General features: G+C 37.1%; 1 protein-coding gene across 2 annotated transcripts in view; it reads left to right on the plus strand.

The window, feature by feature from the left end:
• Nucleotides 1-20145, plus strand: part of SLC38A9 (solute carrier family 38 member 9) — an 86066-nt gene extending 65921 nt beyond the window's left edge. Inside the window, exons 12-15 of one of the 2 annotated variants that reach the window (XM_023210528.2) lie at nucleotides 10386-10499; nucleotides 12135-12283; nucleotides 18018-18107; nucleotides 19340-20038. In XM_023210528.2, the coding sequence (XP_023066296.1) occupies nucleotides 10386-10499; nucleotides 12135-12283; nucleotides 18018-18107; nucleotides 19340-19505 (519 nt within the window). In that variant the 3' untranslated portion in view covers nucleotides 19506-20038. Of the gene's footprint in view, nucleotides 1-10385; nucleotides 10500-12134; nucleotides 12284-18017; nucleotides 18108-19339 lie in introns of both variants that reach the window. The other variant, XM_023210527.1, reaches the window with a different exon arrangement.
• Nucleotides 20146-20490: the final 345 nt, after the last annotated feature.

Genomic DNA, 20490 nt, shown 5'->3' on the forward strand with positions numbered 1-20490 from the left:
CCCAGCTACTCAGGAGGCTGAGGCGGGAAATCGCTTGAACCCAAGGGGTGGAAGTTGCAGTGAGCAGAGATCATGCCACTGCACTCCAGCCTAGGCAACAGAGTGAGACTCCATCTCAAATAAATAAATTAATTAATTAAAAGAGATTTTCAGACTTGTTAAAACACAAAGCCTAACTATATGTTGTCTACAAGGAATTTATATTAAACATAAAGATATGCCATGCAAATATTAAACATAAGAAAGCTGAAGTGGCCAAATTAATATCAGACAAAATAGACTTTAGAACTGGGAGTATTGCCAGAGATAAAGAGGAACCTTACATAATGATCTGTAGGGATCAATTCATCAAGAAGACATAATAATCCTAAATGTATATGCACCCAGTGACAGAACTTCAAAATAAATGAGTTAACAGTTGCCAAACTGAAAAGAGAAGTAGACAAATCCACAATTATAACTGGACATTTTATCATCCTCCTTTAAGTAACTGATAGAACAAATAGATGAAAATAAGTAAGGATAGAGGAAGCATGAAAAACACTGTCAACCTACTTAATCTAATATGTATTTACAAAAAGTCTTCTCTCAACTGTGGAATGCACATTCTTCTTAAATACATAAGAACATTTTCCAAGATAGACCGTATACTGGGTCATAAAACAATTCTCAATATGTTTGAAAGGATTTAAGTCATACAGAGTATGTTCTCTAACCATAATGGAGTGAAGATACAAATCAATAACAGAAAGAAATTTGGGAAATTCACAAATTGTGGAAATTGAACAGCATGCTCTTAAATAACCAGTGGGTCAAAGAAGAAATCACAAGAAAAATCAGAAATACTTTGAGTTTACTTAAAGCGTGCTTATAGGGAAATGTATAGCTGTAAACACCTACACTAAAAATGAAGATCTCAAAACCTAACTGTCTACCTTAGACAATAGAAAAAGTAAAGCAAACTAAACCCAAGGCAAACAAGTTAACCAGTTACTTGTTGGCTTGTCTGCAGATTTTGTGGTCAATTTAACAGCTTCTGACCTTGTAAACAAGTCATAATGACGTTCTAATAGAGGTCTATAAAGTTGTTACTGAAATGCGGGAGAAGGAAGGATTTGCTGTGCCTGGAGATTCTGAGAAGGCTTTGAGTAAGGGGTAATGTTTGGCAGTCATTAAGAAGGCAAAAACCTTTCTAAGTAGAGGAAGTAAGCTCTCTAAAGCAAAAATATAAATTTAGCTTTTCCATCTTCATCTTTACTGACCATACATGTAGCATGTTACCTGTAAATTGAGTTGGACTTGAGTCAATCTGGATTTTTCATACTTCCTATTTGGTGAACTTACCTCAAATTTCATTTTTGTCATATGTAAAATGATAGCTACCTATCAGGGTTGTGATGTTAACATGATCTAACATACAACAGAGGTTGGAAATTTTTAGTATTTTTACCCCTCTTACCCTTTCTTTTCTGATATTTACAGTCTGTTCTTGTAAGCCAAGTTAGCCCAAGTGCCCTAGAAACTCATGTTGTTAAGTAGAATTCTCATATATTGGATGATCCTATCCATAAGGCTGTGTTTCTCAAACTTTACCACCAAAGTCTCTCTAATAACAGAACAACCTCATGTACCTAGATATCTGGGGAAGACAAACACAATCCTCCCGAAGTGTCATGTTTTATCTTAAACATTTACACGTATTTTTATCATGCTCATTATTTGTTTGTCTTACTGGAAAACAGTCTCAGGCTGGGCACAGTGACTCAAGCCTGTAATCCCAGCACCTTGGGAGGCCAAGGCAGGCAGATCACAAGGTCAGGAGATTGAGACCATCCTGGCTAACACAGTGAAACCCCATCTCTACTAAAAATACAAAAAATTAGCCGGGTGTGGTGGCGGGCGCCTGTAGTACCCACTACTCGGGAAGCTGAGGCAGGAGAATCGCTCGAACCCGGGAGGTGGAGGTTGTGGTGAGCCAAGATCGCGTCACTGCACTGCAGCCCGGGCGACAGAGTGAGACTTCACCTCAAAAAAGAAAAGGGAAAGGGGAGGGGCTCAAAATGAGTTAAATTACAGGCAGTTCTCATGTTGCATGGTTCTTACATGCACCAGTTTCATTAATCTGGTTTAGTTAAAATACATCAGTTCCTCCTAACAACATTTGTTCAAACCTCAGTTACCACAGACTTTTATTTTATTTTTTTTCAGCCATTTCTTGCTTTTTATTTACAGTTTGTGTTCAATGCAAATCAATTCCATAACATAAGCAGTTACTATGAATCAAAGCATAAGTACACAAACACAATATACAATCCAAAATAGATGTACAGCATTCTGGAATAAAGCAAAAGAGTGTTCATTCACACACACAGTAGCTTCAGATGTGTTCAATCTGTTTGTTCCCATGTAGTTTTCTAAAGATGGAAAAAAGTGACTTTGGTCATCAAGACTACTGTGGCCATATTAGATTCCTGGAACATCTAAGCATCAGGGTGTGACCATGAGAACAAAAGACTTCGGCAAGTGTCTATTTTTAAAAAGGTTTCTGTGTGTCGAGGCAGTTGTGAAAGATTTACTGCAGAATCAAGCCCACTTTTAGGTTTAGGACCGGGTTCTAACTATCTGAAAATATTGACTGATAACAAAAAGTGTTCCAACTGTGGCTATTCTGATCCATAATTGTTTTTTAAAGAAAAATAAAGTATATACAGAAAGAGTATAAAAGTTTTTGTGAATTTAATGCAAATTAGCTTCCAGTCTTCACTTCCCAAATACTTGATTTACAGTTTTGATTCCTTCACATTTTTGCCTTTTTAATTTCAAGATTTGCAGTTTTGCCTTCAAAACAGATCTTTTTTTTAATTGTAAAAAGTATTCAACATATACAGAAATCAAAAGCATTTTGACGGCTGGGCGCGGGGGCTCAAGCCTATAATCCCAGCACTTTGAGAGGCCGAGGCAGGCGGATCACCTGAGGTCAGGAGTTTGAAACCAGCCTGGGCAACATGGTAAAACCCTATCTCTAGTAAAATTACAAAAATTAGCCGGGCATGGTGGTAGGTGCCTGTAATCCCAGCTACTTGGGAGGCTGAGGCAGGAGAAACGCTTGCGCCCGGGAGGCAGAGGGTGCACTGAGCTGAGATTGCGCCACTGCACTCCAGCCTGGGCGACAAAGTGAGACTCCATCTAAAAAATAATAATAATAATAAAAAGTACTTTGAAATTAGTCATGGTCAATACAGTTCTACTCTTTGGAATCTGTTTAGATAAATGAATGTAGCACTCTTGTTGAATGGAAATAGGTGATAGGAAATGCCTATCATTTGACTATAAGGATAATCAAGAGTTGCTCAGAATGCTTGGACCTGGGGGTAGATTCTCATTCATCATTGCCCTGGCACGTGTCAATTACTAAGTAAAAGGTCAAATGCAGTGTCAAATCCAAAGCCTCAAGAGGAAAGTAAGTTCAGTTCCCAAGAGAACAGCAATAGCTCAACAATGTAAAACTTCATCTAGAGTATATCGGCATTAAATTACTGCTGTCAAAACAATACATTGAGGAATTACAGTAACACCTGGAAGTTCCTTCTAATGTACATATAAATAGAATCATGGAAGCTTTTTATATTACCTGTTTTATGGCCTTAGAGAATTAATGAATCAAATGAAAACTGAATCTCCATTCCACAATCACATCCTTTATTACTATTCTTATTTTCAAGGTAGTATTTCTTAAACCACATTCAAGGAAATCGTGTTTTAGCTATTTTGGATGTTGCCTCTCCTTCATCTTATACATGAAACACCAGCAGATTTAATATTGGCCTCCATCATCTAGTTCTTCAAACTAGATGTTCTTCAAACCGATCAAATTGGGATCCTCACATGTTCTTCAAGCCGATCAAATTTGGGATTCTCAACATTTTGTATCAATAAAAGGTGTAGAATTAGTAGATTCGAAGAAGACCTGTTTTTCCTTGCCAAATCGGACTTCCAAACGCCATTTGGATTGGGTTTAGAAGATGGGGAAGTTTAGAAGATGTTTCTTGACCTGAGTCTCTTAACAGTAGAGATGTAGAAGAGAGAGTGAGACCACAAAGGGACTGGCTGTTGACTGCAGGGCACCACCAACCGCCTTGGTGGTGGCATTAGCTGGATTTGGGGCAGTCGAAGTATTCTGGGAGGAGCTACTTGAAACTGTTACAACAGTTGTTTCATTGGAATAAATCTGCGTGGGTAGGAGCAGTGCCAGTAGCAGCAGCCCTAGCCAAGCCTGGCCACCATTGCTCTGCCCATGTCCCCTCCATTGGTGCGCTGCACGTCTCGCTGGATGCTGGCTGCTTGAAGAACCGCTGGCTCCAGTCGAGCACAGGCAAGGTCAGAATTTTAACTATTAGTACCTGTAAAGTAGTAGCTGCTAGCCCTCACTTCACAAAGCACTACATAAATAACAAGTGCATGTGATAATTAGTAACCAATCACATAACTTCTTTCAAAGTCTGTCAATGACTGGTCACTGTGTATGTTTTTCACTGTACAGTCTGCAAAGCAGATAGTTGTGTTAACTCCTTGTCTCCCAGTGATAAACTGACATATTTTACAAAAAATGGATACTTGAACAAGGAATTGTCAAACAAAGTGAAAGTGTTACAGTGAAACAAAACAATAATGCAAGAAGTGAAATTTGAATTCAACTCTATATAAAGAGTTATAAAAGAAATAGCCAACTGTGGAAATGTTGACACTGCTGCTATACAAGATACTCCAGATATGCAGCCAGAGAAACTTAAGGAAGGTGAGCTTATCAACATGCATTTGGAAAGTGGTTATGATTACAAGAATGAAGATATCCCAGAGGAAGTGCAATTGTCAGAAAACTTCACGTTAATTGAATTCTCAGAGATATCTCACAACATTGAAAGCACAAAAGATGAAATGTTAGAAGCTGGTGCACAGTTGGGATAAAGGAGTATGATGGTTCACCAAGGCATGGAAAAGATGCCTGCTCCATTTTGTTAAGTTATACAATGAGAAGAAGGAGGCAAACGTAGTTCAGACTACTCTTGGTATGTTTTTACAAAACATAAAATATTTTAAGCTCAATATTTCTGACATTGCAATGTACTTTTAAAAATGTTTTACTTTTTCTTCATTTCCTTACACATTTATAACAGAATATTTAATGTTTTGACAATTGTTAAAGATCATAGAACAATTATGTGTTTTTCCCATTGATTATTGTGATCACTTTGCACAGTTTCAGGTTGCACAGTAATTTTTGTAATCTCATACCACCGTGCAAAGTGAGGACTGGCTGTGCTTAACTTTTCACTCACCAGAATTCTCAAGTTGAATTGCTTTTCTGGAAAGTCACACCAGTTTATCTGAAGGTGTATATGCCCCACTGTGAGAAGCTCAGGGCTGGATTGAGATGGGCGTTCTTGGTTCATGGTCTCCCAAGGACTGAGGACATGTCTTTGCCTTTCTTAGTAGAACACTCAGTGGGCCTTGAAATCCGTATTTCATATGTAAATACCATAAAATGAATTCTTTCCACTTAGTATTAGGATGAGGACTTTGTAGAACTATTATGTTAGGTTCAGCTAATACAATTTGATTCACCTTTTGTCACTTGTGGAAACTACTTTTAAAACAAAGGCTTAAAAGCAAAGGTTTAAATGGCTGGGCATGGTGACTCATGCCTGTAATTCCAGCACTTTGGGAGGCTGAGGCGGTTGAATCAGCTGTGGTCAGGAGTTCAAGACCAGCCTGGCCAGACATGGCAAAACCCCGTCTCTACTAAAAATACAAAAATTAGCCAAGCATGGTGGTGGGCCTCTGCAATTCCAGCTACTTGGGAGGCTGAGACAGGAGAATCACTTGAACCCGGGAGGCAGAGGTTGCAGTGAACTGAGATCACGCCACTGCCCTCCAGCCTGGGCAACAGAGCGAGACTCCATCTCAAACACACACACACACACACACACACACACAAAGGTTTAAATGGTTGGGTTTTTTTGTTTGTTTGTTTTTACTGTCTTAATTGAAATTGGGTTATAAAGTGATGGTCTACCTTTCAAAAAACTAGTTGTACTTTATGTTAACTTCTTAAAATATTAATAATTGCTAAGGATAAAGCTAACATTTATGAAGCACTATGTGCCAGCAACATTCTAAATATTTTGACTATATGTAAATATATATACTCTCTTTTTGATTATACTGAAATTGGCTTTTATGTTAGCAAAAATCTAGCTAAATGGGTACTATATTCTGAGAAAAACTTTGTCATTTGATTTATTTAATGATTATACCTTTCAGCAGGTTTCAGTAAGTAATTTGAAAGAAGTCCTGTTAATATCATGGCATAATATTTTCTTGAGATTAAAGTCGAAAAATATAAAGCTTGCCAGGGACTCTGAATTCATAATGTGGATACTGGATCATTCCAAGCTCAGTAAACAAAAGTTTGAAAATAGAAAAGGAGACAAAAGAATAGAAAAGGCCTCTTCTTCTATGTAAATTATGGCTGGACTTGGAACTAAAGACATTTGCAAAGAAAGAAACAAACTCCCAAATAGGTGTAGTGATCAAATTTTCTAGGTTTTCCAAGTTCAACTTCATTTCATACAGGTTTTTTTTTTTTCCATCAAATGTAATTTGTTATATGTGTAAATGGGATATCATTTCTATTCCTTTTTTGTTTTTTTTTTTTTTTGAGACGGAGTTCATTCTTGTTGCCCAGGCTGGAGTGCAGTGGCACGATCTTGGCTCACCACAACCTCCACCTCCCCAGTTCAAGCAATTCTCTTGCCTCAGCCTCCCAAGTAGCTGGGATAACAGGCACCCACCACCACGTCTGGCTAATTTTGTATTTTTAGTAGAAATGGGGTTTTTCCATGTTGGTCAGGCTGGTCTTGAATTCCCGACCTCAGGTGATCCACCCGCCTCAGCCTCCCAAAGTGCTGGGATTACAGGCGTGAGCCACCCCACCCGGCCACCATTCCTATTCTTTTGTCATATCTTGCCAAAAAAGGGGGATTAGGGAGCTGAAGACCATCCAACTAGTCTATCACCAGAATATGTAGTCCCTATAACCCTCCTGGTTGTGTGGATTGACCTCTTGATATTTTCTCATTGTATTTGAATCAGAACCTCTAAGTGTTTCTTTTGTTTGGTTTTGTTTTGTCTGTGTTTAGTTGTATTACCCTGCTTTGTTCTTTAAAACAATTTGAAATGCCTTATATCGTGATTTGTTATTTACTTTTTCCTTCTTCATATGAATCTGTGGTTTACTGGCTATATACCAGGAGAAGTTATGTAAATTTTTGGGGTCAGTCTGTGTGGTCAGTTTCTGTCATTTTTGTTAGTAAATGCCTCACTGGATAGTATTTTCACTATGAATGGTATGTGGAACAAATAATAAACCATGTCTGACAAAATAGAATGTGCTCCCAAACCCACTTCTGGGCCTGTTGTAGATCCAGTTTTCATTCTGACTTGGCATTCTACCTGTCATTAGTTTTCTACCGTCAACCCTGCCAGCCATTTATTATTCACAAGGCAGAATCAGTTACCTTATTAATATATAGGCTTCTTGACATAATTACCAATTCATATTGTCACTTGTGTCTCTTTTTAAATATATTTTTTACTTTGAGCCTCATTTTCTAAAGAATAGCTTTTTGCTATGCTGTTCCATTAAATGGGCTTTCAAGAGGCTATATCTTTAGGCCGAACTATATCTTTAGTAATGGCTTGTGTTTGAGCCAGAGAATAGCAAAGCCCACATATGTGTATACTGTTCATAAGTGGCATATTTCCCAGCATCATGCTAAACCTCAGCTGCTTTTATAATAAAAGCATCATTTCTGTTCATCAGAGTATTCAGATGAAAACACATATATAGCTCCTGAGCTACTTTTAGTGAAGGTATGTTGGAGTACTGTGAAATAGAACTTTTCTGATTTTTAGTGTCTCAAAATGGAAGCATCCCTGTATGTGTTCTGTTATATAGTTGTTACTCATAACTTGTTACCTCTCTTTTTTTATTATTATTGTTTATTAACTGTGACACAACTGCATTGGAGACTGGTCAGCTCTCCATCATAGTAGCTGAGGACCTGCAATTTGGAACTAAAAGGATCTCGATTTGAATATTGGTTTCACCAGATACCCACTTTGCAGCCACAAACGAGTTTTGTAACCTTGCTGCACTTAGTTTACATCTGTAAAATGAAGAAAATGACAGTATCTACATTATAAAGTTGCAATGAGGATTAAATGAGATGACACTTGTAATGTGCTTAGCAATAGAGCCTGGCACCTACAAGCACGTAATAAAACCAATGTGGCTATTATTCTTTATCTACATTTACCACGTTCCTCCTATGTACCAGGTGTGGTCTTGGGTATTGGGGATACAAAGAAGAAAAAGACATGGTCCCTGTCCTCAGAATCCCAGAGTCTTGTGGTACAGACACATTTAGAGAAAAATTAAAATACCAACATGATACAAGAACTATTAACCTTGGCTATTTTAGGGATGTCAAGGGACATATTTTATCTCCACTTGAAATTCTTTATATCATGCACATGGATTACTTTTATAATAAAAATTAATGACTGTCACAATACTGTCATTGCTGTATTTGAGATCTGTATATAGTGCCATGAGAACAGAGAAGCAGAGGGGAAAAGTCTTATTGGAAGCTCTGCACCATAGCCTTTGCATCTTAATCAGATTTCCCCTGAAGTGTGTTATGGTACACTTCTTTGCAAGAAGTCAGACCAAAATAACGCGGTGATCAGGTAGTAGATAAGCTGAAAACTGTCTATGGAATGGTGGCTGTCCCACTTTACAGAGAGCTGTCTCAGGCCCAGCTGCTTTGCCTCCCAAGATTTTTTTACAAGGCTACCTCTGTTCTTGAGTAGCATTGAGTAGGTTGAGTGTAGAATGACTTTCAAACATCATAATGGGAAACTACTACTCTTTGACAAAAAAGTAGATTTGACCTGGTTCATTGCTGTTCATCCCACACAAGATCATGAGGCAACCCTAGGGGTGACTGAAGTCTGGCCTCCCGTCAGACCTAGAGCTTCATGAACTCAAGAGGAATGATTTTGAAAACCCCCCAGGAGGTTTGGTCATTCTCTTCCTCGTTCCTAAGCAATTAGAAGCATTTTGAGAGGACTGGAACCAATCTGCATAAGCCTTTAGCTCCATGGGCTTATTCACCATCTAATTTAGGGTTTAAAACCCTTGATTTACTTTCAAGCTGATTGTCAATTTAGACCTGACCTTAAGATTTCTCATAACTTGTTACTTGCTTTTTAACTGAATTTCTCAACAGTCAAGTTTATAAAACTCTACTATGTTAGCTAGCCTATTTAAGGAAGAAAGTAATCCAAAAAGTCAGAAATGTTCCCTAATACCAAATGTCCAGTTTTTTTTATTGTGCTATCAAATGTTTTTAAGTTTATTTTTTTCTAATTTGTGTCCTTAGCTTTCAAAGTAATTTTTGTTTAAAATGAAAAATGAATAGGCTTGTTGCCATAATTTAATTGTGCTGAATTGTTTGGCCATAACTTTAGTGGCGATGAAGACCAGATTTTTGAGCTGGAGAATCTGTTCTGTTTGGATCTGACAGCTGGCTACATTAAATGTCTTGGACATTTTTACTTTGCATGGAGATGGGAGGTTGGGAGGGTGGGAACCGCAGTAGAAGAAAGCAGTCCACTTTATTTAATGTTCTGCATTTGTTTGCTGATTCCAGTAACACTGTGCAGCTGTTTGAACAGCTGCCTTTTGATTTCCTTTTGTTTACTGTTTAGATTTATTAAGCTTGCCTTTAATACTGCTTATTGTCTCTTCTTTAGCTTTCTTTTTTTATTAAATATAATTTAGTATGTTCTACTCTGCTGTGGTCTAGGCATATTTTAATAAGTTAATTTACCAAAGGAAGAATTTTTAAAATGTTGCAGACCATACTGAAATGGCTTATGCTTACTTTCTTATTGTCCCTTAGCTTTATTATTGTAGTTATAGTATTTTGTAATTTGGCAACTAAATTATCTTTTGAAATTAAGTCAGAATTTCAGTCATGTTAAACCACTGTTTATGTTAACTTCTAAGCCTGCCAACAGGTAGCTTAGTCTACACACTTCAGACTACTTTTTTTAAAAAAATTAGCAGACTAATTGTAAAGTATGTGGACTTGGTTTTAACTACTTTCTGTGAACAAATTGAATATCTAGAAATATATACACACATGTACAAGGTAAAAAGACAAATTTTGTATTTATTTGTTAGTCTTCTTAGCCTATTCAGGTAGACTTACTGCAAAGTTCTTCAGTATTATGGGACTTTTGTTCTGTATTTACAGGTGAGGGACCTGTGCATTGCTTATATGCTGGTGACATTAACTTATCTCTATATTGGAGTCCTGGTTTTTGCTTCATTTCCTTCACCACCATTATCCAAAGATTGTATTGAGCAGGTAAGGCATGGTGTAGCCTCTCTGTGTGATTGTGTACACTTTCATGTATTTATAGTAGGCAGGGTGATACAGTGGCAAGATATAACATCAGATAGACCTGGGTTTTAATGCCGTCTCTGCTATCTACTCCAAGTATGGGAACTTAGGCACCTTCCCTTTTCTTTCTGAGCTTTATTTTTCTTTTCCAATAAATAGTATAATAAGTACCCCATTGGATTTTTAGATGGACTCTGAGATAATGTACTACGTGCCAGGCACCTTGTGGTACTCAAATAAATGTCTATTACGTACATAATTTCTCTTTTTGTGGGGAACTGTTATGAGTAGTTCTCATGTAGTTATAAAACCTCACAGAGAATACATTGAATGAACTCCCTATTTTTTAAAGCCCACATCAGGAATGCCCTAGATAAACTAGAGTCTTAGTTTATCAGACCCTAATGATTAATCAGACTCTCATTCTTATACTGAGTGACAGGCAGCAAAACAAAAAAAGAGTATTTGACTGTTAAAAAGAGAGAGAGAGATGTTCTATGAGTTACCAGAGGGTTAAAAAAAAAAAAAAAGAGAGAGAGAGACAGAGTAAAAGAAAAAAATATTTTAATAAAAGATTGCCGTAACTAATATTTTCTTTGATTTAACCCATCAAAACCTTAGCAATCGTATAGTCTTTAGTTATAAGTGACTGAAGAGTTTCTCACAAAAAAACAACATTTCACAAGTGACTTTCTGGTCAGAAGAAATTCCTCTTATAGAGTGCAATGGAATATACATGTGATTTATTACAGCTGAATTATAATGGTTATTTCAGCAGAATAATGTTAATAGTGTTCTCATCTTTATAAGAAAAATAAGTTTGAATTACTGCTATTATGGCAGCTTGGACATGTTCTTATTTTCTTGATTTTCTTGACTCCAGAAGTTCTTTGGCAGCCAAATGTTTGCTGGAAATTTCCCTGATACAAACAAACTCATACAAAGCCTACTCCTTTGGGAATAGGAATATTTGTGATATTTGTATTTGAAAGAAAAGATAAAAATTCTGCGTAGTTAACTTTTTTTAAGATACCAAACCAAAATGGAGAAAAGGGTCATGAAAGGAAGAAGAGATAAATCCTTTTCAATTTAGTGATAAACAATGATGCAGTAGGTGATAGACATACTCTCACCTTATTCTGTCATCTTTACATCAAAAGTGCTTACAGTGCTTCAGAGGAGGAAAGCAAGAGAGCCAGAGAGGGTAAAATAACACTGAATTAAATTAGCTCTTTAAATCTTTAAAGCAGACTGGTATTTTCCTTAAACCACATAGAGCAGTGCTTTCTCGATCTATCTGTGGTAAAGGACAAAATTGTCTTTGCTGTTGCTTTAATGTTACATAAATTGCATGCTGATACTTTTGTAAAATAGAATAAAATTGTGGCAATGTCATATTTCTGTAAAAGTTTCTAAACACTCAATTTCTATACTTACCTCATTGAAAAAATGCTTAACAAGTAGTTGTGGCTGGGCACTAGTCCACAAGTCACAATTGGAGTAGCACCTGTGTTCAAAATAAGCAGAAGACATTCCATTTTATGAATGTGTGTACTGAATTTGATTTTTAACATGACCTCATTATCTTTCTTGGATTAGAATTTTTTAGACAACTTCCCTAGCAGTGACACCCTGTCCTTCATTGCAAGGATATTCCTGCTGTTCCAGATGATGACTGTATACCCACTCTTAGGCTACCTGGCTCGTGTCCAGTTTTTGGGCCATATCTTCGGTGACATTTATCCTAGGTAAGGGCTCTTCTCTTGACCAGCAAGATGTGCCAAGCAACAAATGACTGTGCAAGCAGGTCGGTTTAAAGTGTGACTGATCCTTTTGCTATAAAAATGCCTAATGAAAGTGGTGACTAAAGATAGATCATTGGTGTCCTCTTCCCTGAAGAGCTTTAAAAATAGAAGCCACTCCCTTGTCTAGAATGATTTAAAGTTCGTTCCTTCCAGTATAGTTAATTAGCTCTGATACCACTTATATTTATCTTATTATTTAATTGCTATTGATTTACATGTTGTCAAGAAGTGTATAGTGTATAGTACCTATGTTGGCAATGTGTAGCTAATGAGAAGCAACACTTTTATTTTAATTATTGGTCATTGAAGCTATCAGGGCCAAGGGAAAACTTCCCCTTTGCCCTCTGAAGGTTTGTTGAAAATGACTGACAAAAGGCAGATTAATAGGCAAAAAGGGCCAGGCTCAGTGGCTCATGCCTGTAATCCTAGCACTTTTAGAGGCCAAGGTGGGTGGATCACTTGAGCCCAGGAGTTCAAGACCAACCTGGGCAACATAGTGAAACTCCATCTCTACAAAATTTTTAAAAATTAGCTGAGCATGGTGGGCATGCTTGTAGTCCCAGTTACTCAGGAGGCTGAGGTAGGAGGAGGAGGATCGTTTGAGCCCAGGAGATAGGGGCTGCAATGAGCTGAGATCACGCCACTGCTGTGGGTGATACAATGAGACCCTGTCTCCAAAAGAAAAAAAAAAAAAGTGGAGAAAAGGCATATAAATGTATTTGAATGTGGTTTTATGTTACATGGGAGCCTTTAGAAAGAAGACCCAAAGATACAGGGGAAATTGTCCATTTTTCTGATTACGTTTATGTGAACAGCCATGTCTAATGCTAATAGACTGAGTGGGGAAACCCAGCAAGGCCCCTCTGTCTAGATTCTTAGCCTCTCTGAGCATATGTTTTTTTATCTGAGTCTGGGGCAGGACCCCCTCTGTTATGGGAGTCTTACGACCTGCAGTCAAACAAGACAGGTCAGATCATTTCTTTATGGCTAGTTTTCACACAGAAATAGAGGGAAATTCGAGTGATGTTTTTAGGTTTTATGGCCAGCTTGAGGGAAAATGTTTCCGTTTCCACCTTGGGGAAGAGGGATTCTAGTTTCTAAGCTAGCTTCGGGAGAATGGGACTGAGATTCAGAAGGTCAGAGAAAAACTTTTGTTTCTAAGGCTTTCATTTTGGGGTATGGTTTTCTGAGTCCAACAATCCTTACTTTTATATTCATTAACATTTATGCAGTTTTACATAAATGATCAATTGTTAAGAACTGAAGGTCAGATATATAATTAATTTTTATTTGATATATAATAAGTTTAAATTACTGCTATAATTGTTAACCTCTTATCGGGGATGAAGGAGTTGTGAGTTCTTTTGAAAATCTGTTCAAAGCTGGTAACCACCTCATCCAAGAGAAATTTCTATATGTCATTTCAGAGTTTCCCAGCAGTCCTCTTGTGAGCCCTTGGCTAACTCCTACTCTTACATTAAGTCTTATTATAGGTTCATCCTAGTGAAAAGAACCTAATCCACTTTTATTTGGAATAAGTTCTTTTAAAGAAATAAAACTTTTAAATAAAATTTGAAAAACAATTGCATTTACAGTAACCAACTAAACAAGTAGTCTTAATCAGTTCTTGTTTAAAATGAACTAATGTAGTCTGCTTCTTCAGTAAATAATTTTCGCCATAAATATGTTGGTTTCAAAACAAAGCAAAAGTCAAGAGTTACCAGGTTCAAGCACTGATAAGTATAGCAGCAACTATAGTTCTAATATTATTATCCAGAAGATTGGAGCTCAGTAAATGTAAGCCTCTGATTGTGTTTCTACTCTACTATATTTATATTCATCGAAGAAAATAAATACAGTGAAGTCATAGATGAAAAAATGCTAAGCAAATACATTATTCCTGTTTTCTGCCATTATTTTGCAGAATTGTGGCTATCTTTACAAGAATGTTTTTTCTTCTTGGAAAAAGTCAGAGATTTCCCTTTTGTTTTCGCATTACAGTTCTTCCCCTGCCACCAAGAACACACTGTCATTTTCATTTATCCGACAGTTATAAGTACTCTATAGAGTGTGCATACTTTGGAGCATAATTTTTGGTCTCAGGACCCTTTATGCTCTTAAAAATGTATGGACGACTCCAGGAGCTTTAGTTTATGCAGGTATAGGTATCAGCATTTAAATATTAAAAAACAGAATTTAGTTGTTTTTGTTTTGTTTTTTGTTTTTTTGAGACGGAGTTTCACTCTTGTTGCCCAGGCTGGAGTGCAGTGGTGCATCTCGGCTGACTGCAACCCCTGCCTCCTGAGTTCAAGCAATTCTCCTGCCTCAGCCTCCCAAGTATCTGAGATTACAGGCACCCACCACCATGCCTGGCTAATTTTTTGTATTTTTAGTAAAGATGGCGTTTCGCCATGTTGGGCAGGCTGATCTTGAACTCCTGACCTCAGGTGATCCGCCCGCCTTGGCCTCCCAAAGTGCTGGTATTACAGGCATGAGCCACCGTGCCCAGCAAAGTATTTTTAATTTCTTTAAAATCAATAATAAAACCATTGCTTGTTAAGTAACATTTTTGTAAAAAACCACTTTCAGGGGATGGATACCCCAGTCTCCATGATGTGATTATTATGTATTACATGCCTGTATGAAAACATCTCATGTACCCCATAAATATATACACCTACTATATACCCACCAACATTAAAATTAAAAAAAAATAAAAATAACTGCTTTCAAAAAATTTTTAATTTGGCCGTGCGTGGTGGCTCACACCTGTAATCCAAGCACTTTGGGAGGCTGAGGCGGGTGGATCATGAGGTCAGGAGATGGAGACCATCCTGGCCACCATGGTGAAACCCCATCTTTACTGAAAATACAAAAATTAGCCTGGCGTGGTGGCAGGCACCTATAATCCCAGGTACTTGGGAGACTGAGGCAGGAGAATTGCTTGAACCCGGGAGGCGGAGGTTGCAGTGAGCCAAGATGGCACCACTGCACTCCAGCTGGGGTGACATAGGGAGACTCCATCTCAAAAAAAAAACTTTAATTTACATTTGCAAAACTCTAATTTCTACTTTACTAGTAGACAATTGGATTCTCCTTTCTACTTCTGCATTCCATGTTATAATATGCTGTTTTCATTTAGATTTGTGAAGAAAATCCAGCCTCACATAGATAGTTGGAAAAAGAAAGAGTACTTTTAATAGCCTTTTCATATAATTCTGGATATTCTTCTTTGATACTGTGCCAAAACCTGACAAGTGGTAGCTTCTTATGAGTTGCAATGTGGAATCTGAAACTTGTTGACATTGAAACCAATTGGTCTGTCGTGCACTTTGGATCTTTTATGCATGCATGATTTTGTAACATCTGTTTGATCATTTGGAAAATATTGGTTCACTGAGTTCTGTGGATCTTCCAAATGTTGACACACTTCATTTTACAATATCAAAACCCAATTTCATTAATACTATCACTAATTTCATCTTAAGAGCCTTTAAACATTGTCAAGCTCAGGGTAGCAAATACAAGTTTTCCAAAATTCTAGTTTTTATTTGAAAACTTTAATTTTATCTTTGGCAACAAATACTGCCAGTTGTTTTCCTTGAAGTGATAAGCTTATATCATTCATTTTCTGGAAAATACCTGTCAAACACCTGAGTTTGAATGACCATAGTTTGACTGCAATTCAAGTAAAAAAAGCATTTGGTAGGCAAAACAGCTAGGTCCTCCTCAGCTCAGCCACACAAGTACTTTTCCTCAGGACTTCCAGTGTACTGTACTGCAGTATGCAGTAGATGTGCTTTATTATGACCTTCCTATTTGATCACATAGAATATTTAAAAGATTGTGTGTTCAAATATGAGATTTAGCAAAATTAATGTTCTACTCCTTTATCAAGGACCTTGTTTATTCTTTGGAGAGTATTTGGCAGTAAAGAATACAGTATGGAAAACATGGGTGTTAGCCGGGCATGGTGACACATGCCTGTGGTCCCAGGTATTCAGGAGGATGGTTTGAGTCCAGAAGTTCAAGGCTTCAGTGAGCCATGATTGCCCCACTGCACTGCAGCCTGGATGACGGAGCAAGACCCTGTCTCTTAAAAAATAATAATAATAATTAATAAAATTTTAGAAAAGGAATACAGATGGATACAACTGCCTCCCTCTATGTATACAAAGCTGTTTTCTTTTATAATACAGAAATAACAAGGCCCAGCCAATACCTCAAAGCTCTGAAGCAATTTTAAGGTTAGAGTTTCTGGGTAAACAGTAAGATCTGTAAGCCTAATATCTTTCTAATTCATCAGGGTATATGACTAACCATTTATTTATATAAATAATTTTCTTTGTTTTTAATTCTCTCTGTAATCTTTATCTGGGATTAATTAACCTCTGATAACTTGGGCCCAAAGGGCTGCTTTGCTGTGTACATTTGGCTTTTGAGAATCATTTTCAGGGGAAATGGAGTTATTTCTTCTGCATCAAATTTTCATCTACATTATTTTTGTTTGTGTCCAAAATTGATTCCTAAACCTTGGATTGTTAATGTCTAGTTAAAGTATTTAGTAAATATTCTGTTGATGGTAGTGAGTAACTTTAGGTTCTTTCTTTATGGTCTAAGTATGAGGTATGACCACTTTCTTTAAGTGGTTAAATCTGGAAAATAAAAACCTGCCCATTTTGTCTTTCCCTTTAATATAATGTTTTTAATATAAAAGTAATTTGAACATTTTATGAAAAGTTTGTTAAATATAGAAAAGAGGGAATGTTATCCAAAACCCCAAATTGCAACAAAATCACTACTGCCTTCTCAGTGTATATCCTTCTGATATTTTTTTCAAATGTTTTTGGTGTTTTCTTGTGTAGTGAAAACCTAGCTGACTTTTTTGCTGAATTGCCTAGATAGTATTTTACCTGGCAAGGTAATAATGATAAGTTATTTTAAATAATTTTCAACATATTCTGTCAAGTAAATTATTGCCTTGCTGTGTCCAGGATTCTTCTGTTTTTTCATAAATATCTTGATATTCATAGCATTTTCATTGTTTGGATTATTTTCTTAAGATATTCCAAATGAGGGCCGGGCGCGGTGGCTCAAGCCTGTAATCCCAGCACTTTGGGAGGCCGAGACAGGCGGATCACGAAGTCAGGAGATCGAGACCATCCTGGCTAACACAGTGAAACCCCGTCTCTACTAAAAAATACAAAAAAAAAAAAAACTAGCCGGGCGAGGTGGCGGGCGCCTGTAGTCCCAGCTACTCGGGAGGCTGAGGCAGGAGAATGGCGTGAACCCGGGAAGCGAAGCTTGCAGTGAGCTGAGATCCAGTCACTGCACTCCAGCCTGGGCGACAGAGCGACTCCGTCTCAAAAAAAAAAAAAAAAAAAAAAAAAAAGATATTCCAAATGGAATCATACATCAAAGAATGTGAATTCTAATACACATTACCAGTGTGCTTCTACAAAATTTAACCAGTGTAATTCCACAAAAGAGCTAATTTCACTTTCTCATTACCAAAATTGAAGACTACTGTTACCTTCTATTTTTGCTGTGATTTTATCGAGCTTAAGACGTATTTATTTTAATGATGTTAAGAGTGAACTGTATTCTCATATTAGTCGTTATAATTTGCCTATTTCTGTATTTTTTCTTTCCTCCAAACTTTCTTCTCAACTTCTAGCATTTTCCACGTGCTGATTCTTAATCTAATTATTGTGGGAGCTGGAGTGATCATGGCCTGTTTCTACCCAAACATAGGAGGGATCATAAGGTACTGCCTTGTAAAGGAATGGTGCCCTTACATATATTGGTCTTTATTTTTAGGCTTTTCCTGTTGTTGTCATTGTTTTAATTTAATTGTATGAAATTCCTGTGAGTATTTAAAACTAGTAATATTCAAATGCAGCCCCTTGGTATCAGTTAAGATGCTCATTATCTTCCATTTCTGTTTGTTCTAGTGAGGAACTCATTCTAGAAGCCCCATTATCCCTTAATCTCAGGCATCATTTTCTTTTTCTCATCATCTTCCACTTTATTTCCTCTCTATATCCAAAATAAAAAGTCATTTTTAATATATGGATAACTTTGTGGGAGTACCTGGGAGGTCCTTTATTTGTCAAAGCTTCCTTAATCCATTCTAAGTTCCTTAATCCATTTCTACTCAAATATATTTCAATGTCATTTGTAGTCAAAAAGTAAGAGTTTAAGTAAGAGTTTAGACCCTAGATGGCTTTCTTTAATATCCTTTTCCTAAAACCGTGACAGGATGAATAGAGTAGGAATAAAGTTGTACCTCAAATGCTCATGGGAAATTGGGATTTAGAATGATCTCATTTCTCTTACTATAGACAGCAGGAATGAGTCATTTTTTTTGGAACACTCTTACCTAAGAAAGTAACAAGGAACAAGAGGAGGAGATTGTTAGCCTGATGCTTATTGAATGTAATGGGCTTACAAGTTCCTATTTAACTGTTCCTCAAGAAAACCGAAGTATAGAGAAAAGGAGAAGAAAGTGCGTATTTCTCTGTCACAGTCTCATGTTTAAGTATTTTTGCTATTATCTTTCATATTCATGCTGAATGCCATGGTAGCATTTATCTGTTCTCATACTTAAATGGGGATGCTAACAGTCCCTCAAAAACTGAGAATGAGTAATTAGTTTATAAAAGATCAAAGATAGGAGGCCTAACTCCAGATGTTTCTGAGGAAGTAGCCACAATCACCCAAACACAGAGGAACTACAGAGATTTGAGGGATGAATAAAAAGTCTTTGTCAATCTGATGCTATAAAGATGAGCAGGAAATCATATTTTGTATTAACTTAGCAAGTAAAGTAAGTTTTAAACCCAGATGTTTTATGTCAACAACAAATGAATCAAAACTAATTTTTGTTGAGCTATCAGACTGAGGAGGATTTAAATTGTACTCTGTTTACCTTAATTGTAAATCAGAAAAAAGCAAAGTACAAGATGAATATTAACCCCAAAAACTTTTATTTTGCAGATATTCAGGAGCAGCGTGTGGCCTGGCCTTTGTATTCATATACCCATCTCTCATCTATATAATATCCCTCCACCAAGAAGAGCGTCTGACATGGCCTAAATTAGTCTTTCACGTTTTCATCATCATTTTGGGTGTGGCTAACCTGATTGTTCAGTTTTTTATGTGAAATACCTCAACTGTTTTTTCAACAGCTCTCATGATATTTTGAGCCTTGACAACAGTTCTATATAAATTCACTTGTAAATGCTGCTGTTGTGTAATTCTAAATATTTTCTAAGATAATTTGAAAGCAAGGGAAATAGTGGCCCCTTAATAAGTATGTTTTTCTTGGGGTGGGGAAAGGAGCAAAAAGAATGATCTTCGCGTCTTTACCTTTCTCATATTAACTCACCTCTTTATTCTGTGGTCTTTTCTGAATAGAAATGTATGCCCTAGGAAGAAATCATGCTGGGTTTTGCTTTTAGAGATAAAAGGTGGATTTATTTTGCCTGCAGTAAAAATTCTCAGGGTGTCAGAGCAGCATGTTGCCAAATCCTGCTTCTGTTTTATGTTTCAGTGTATTCTCTTTCATTTTCTTACTTACTAGACCATTTCTGCAGTTTGCCCAAACCTCTACTGTTTGGGACAGTAAACCAAATACCTCATTTTTAAAAAGAAGTTTTCATGGCATCAGTGTTAATAAAGTACATTTTTAGCTGAGTCTTAATCTCTATTTGAAGAAAAAGTAGAGACAAAAGTAATATCAATGTAATCCCCAGGATCATGAAATGTATACAAAATAAACAAAGTAGTAGAGTTTGTTGCTGTCTGACTCTTTTATTTCTAATCCAGTACCAGTGACTTAGATCGAAATTACAGTTCCCCAAGCCAGATTTTGCATAGGAACAAGAATGGTTGTCCCCATAGACCCAGGGGGTGCTTTTGCTTTTTGGATCCCTGAGATCCCAGCATAGGCTGTCATGACAGACCCAGTGGGGAAAGCATGGCAGAGAGGAGCCTGAGAGGCCCACAGGGGAGAAGGCAAACAGAAAAGGGGCCAGGAAGGAAGAGGCCTCAGCCCAGCATATTTTGTGTCCTCTGGGGGTAGACTGGTTTCTGCACCACAAAAAGGGATTGATTTTGTTTAAGGTATGACCTTCAGAAAGAGACCT

The sequence above is a fragment of the Piliocolobus tephrosceles genome, chromosome 4 (genome assembly GCF_002776525.5).
Source record: "Piliocolobus tephrosceles isolate RC106 chromosome 4, ASM277652v3, whole genome shotgun sequence".
NCBI classification, from domain to species: Eukaryota; Metazoa; Chordata; class Mammalia; order Primates; family Cercopithecidae; genus Piliocolobus; species Piliocolobus tephrosceles.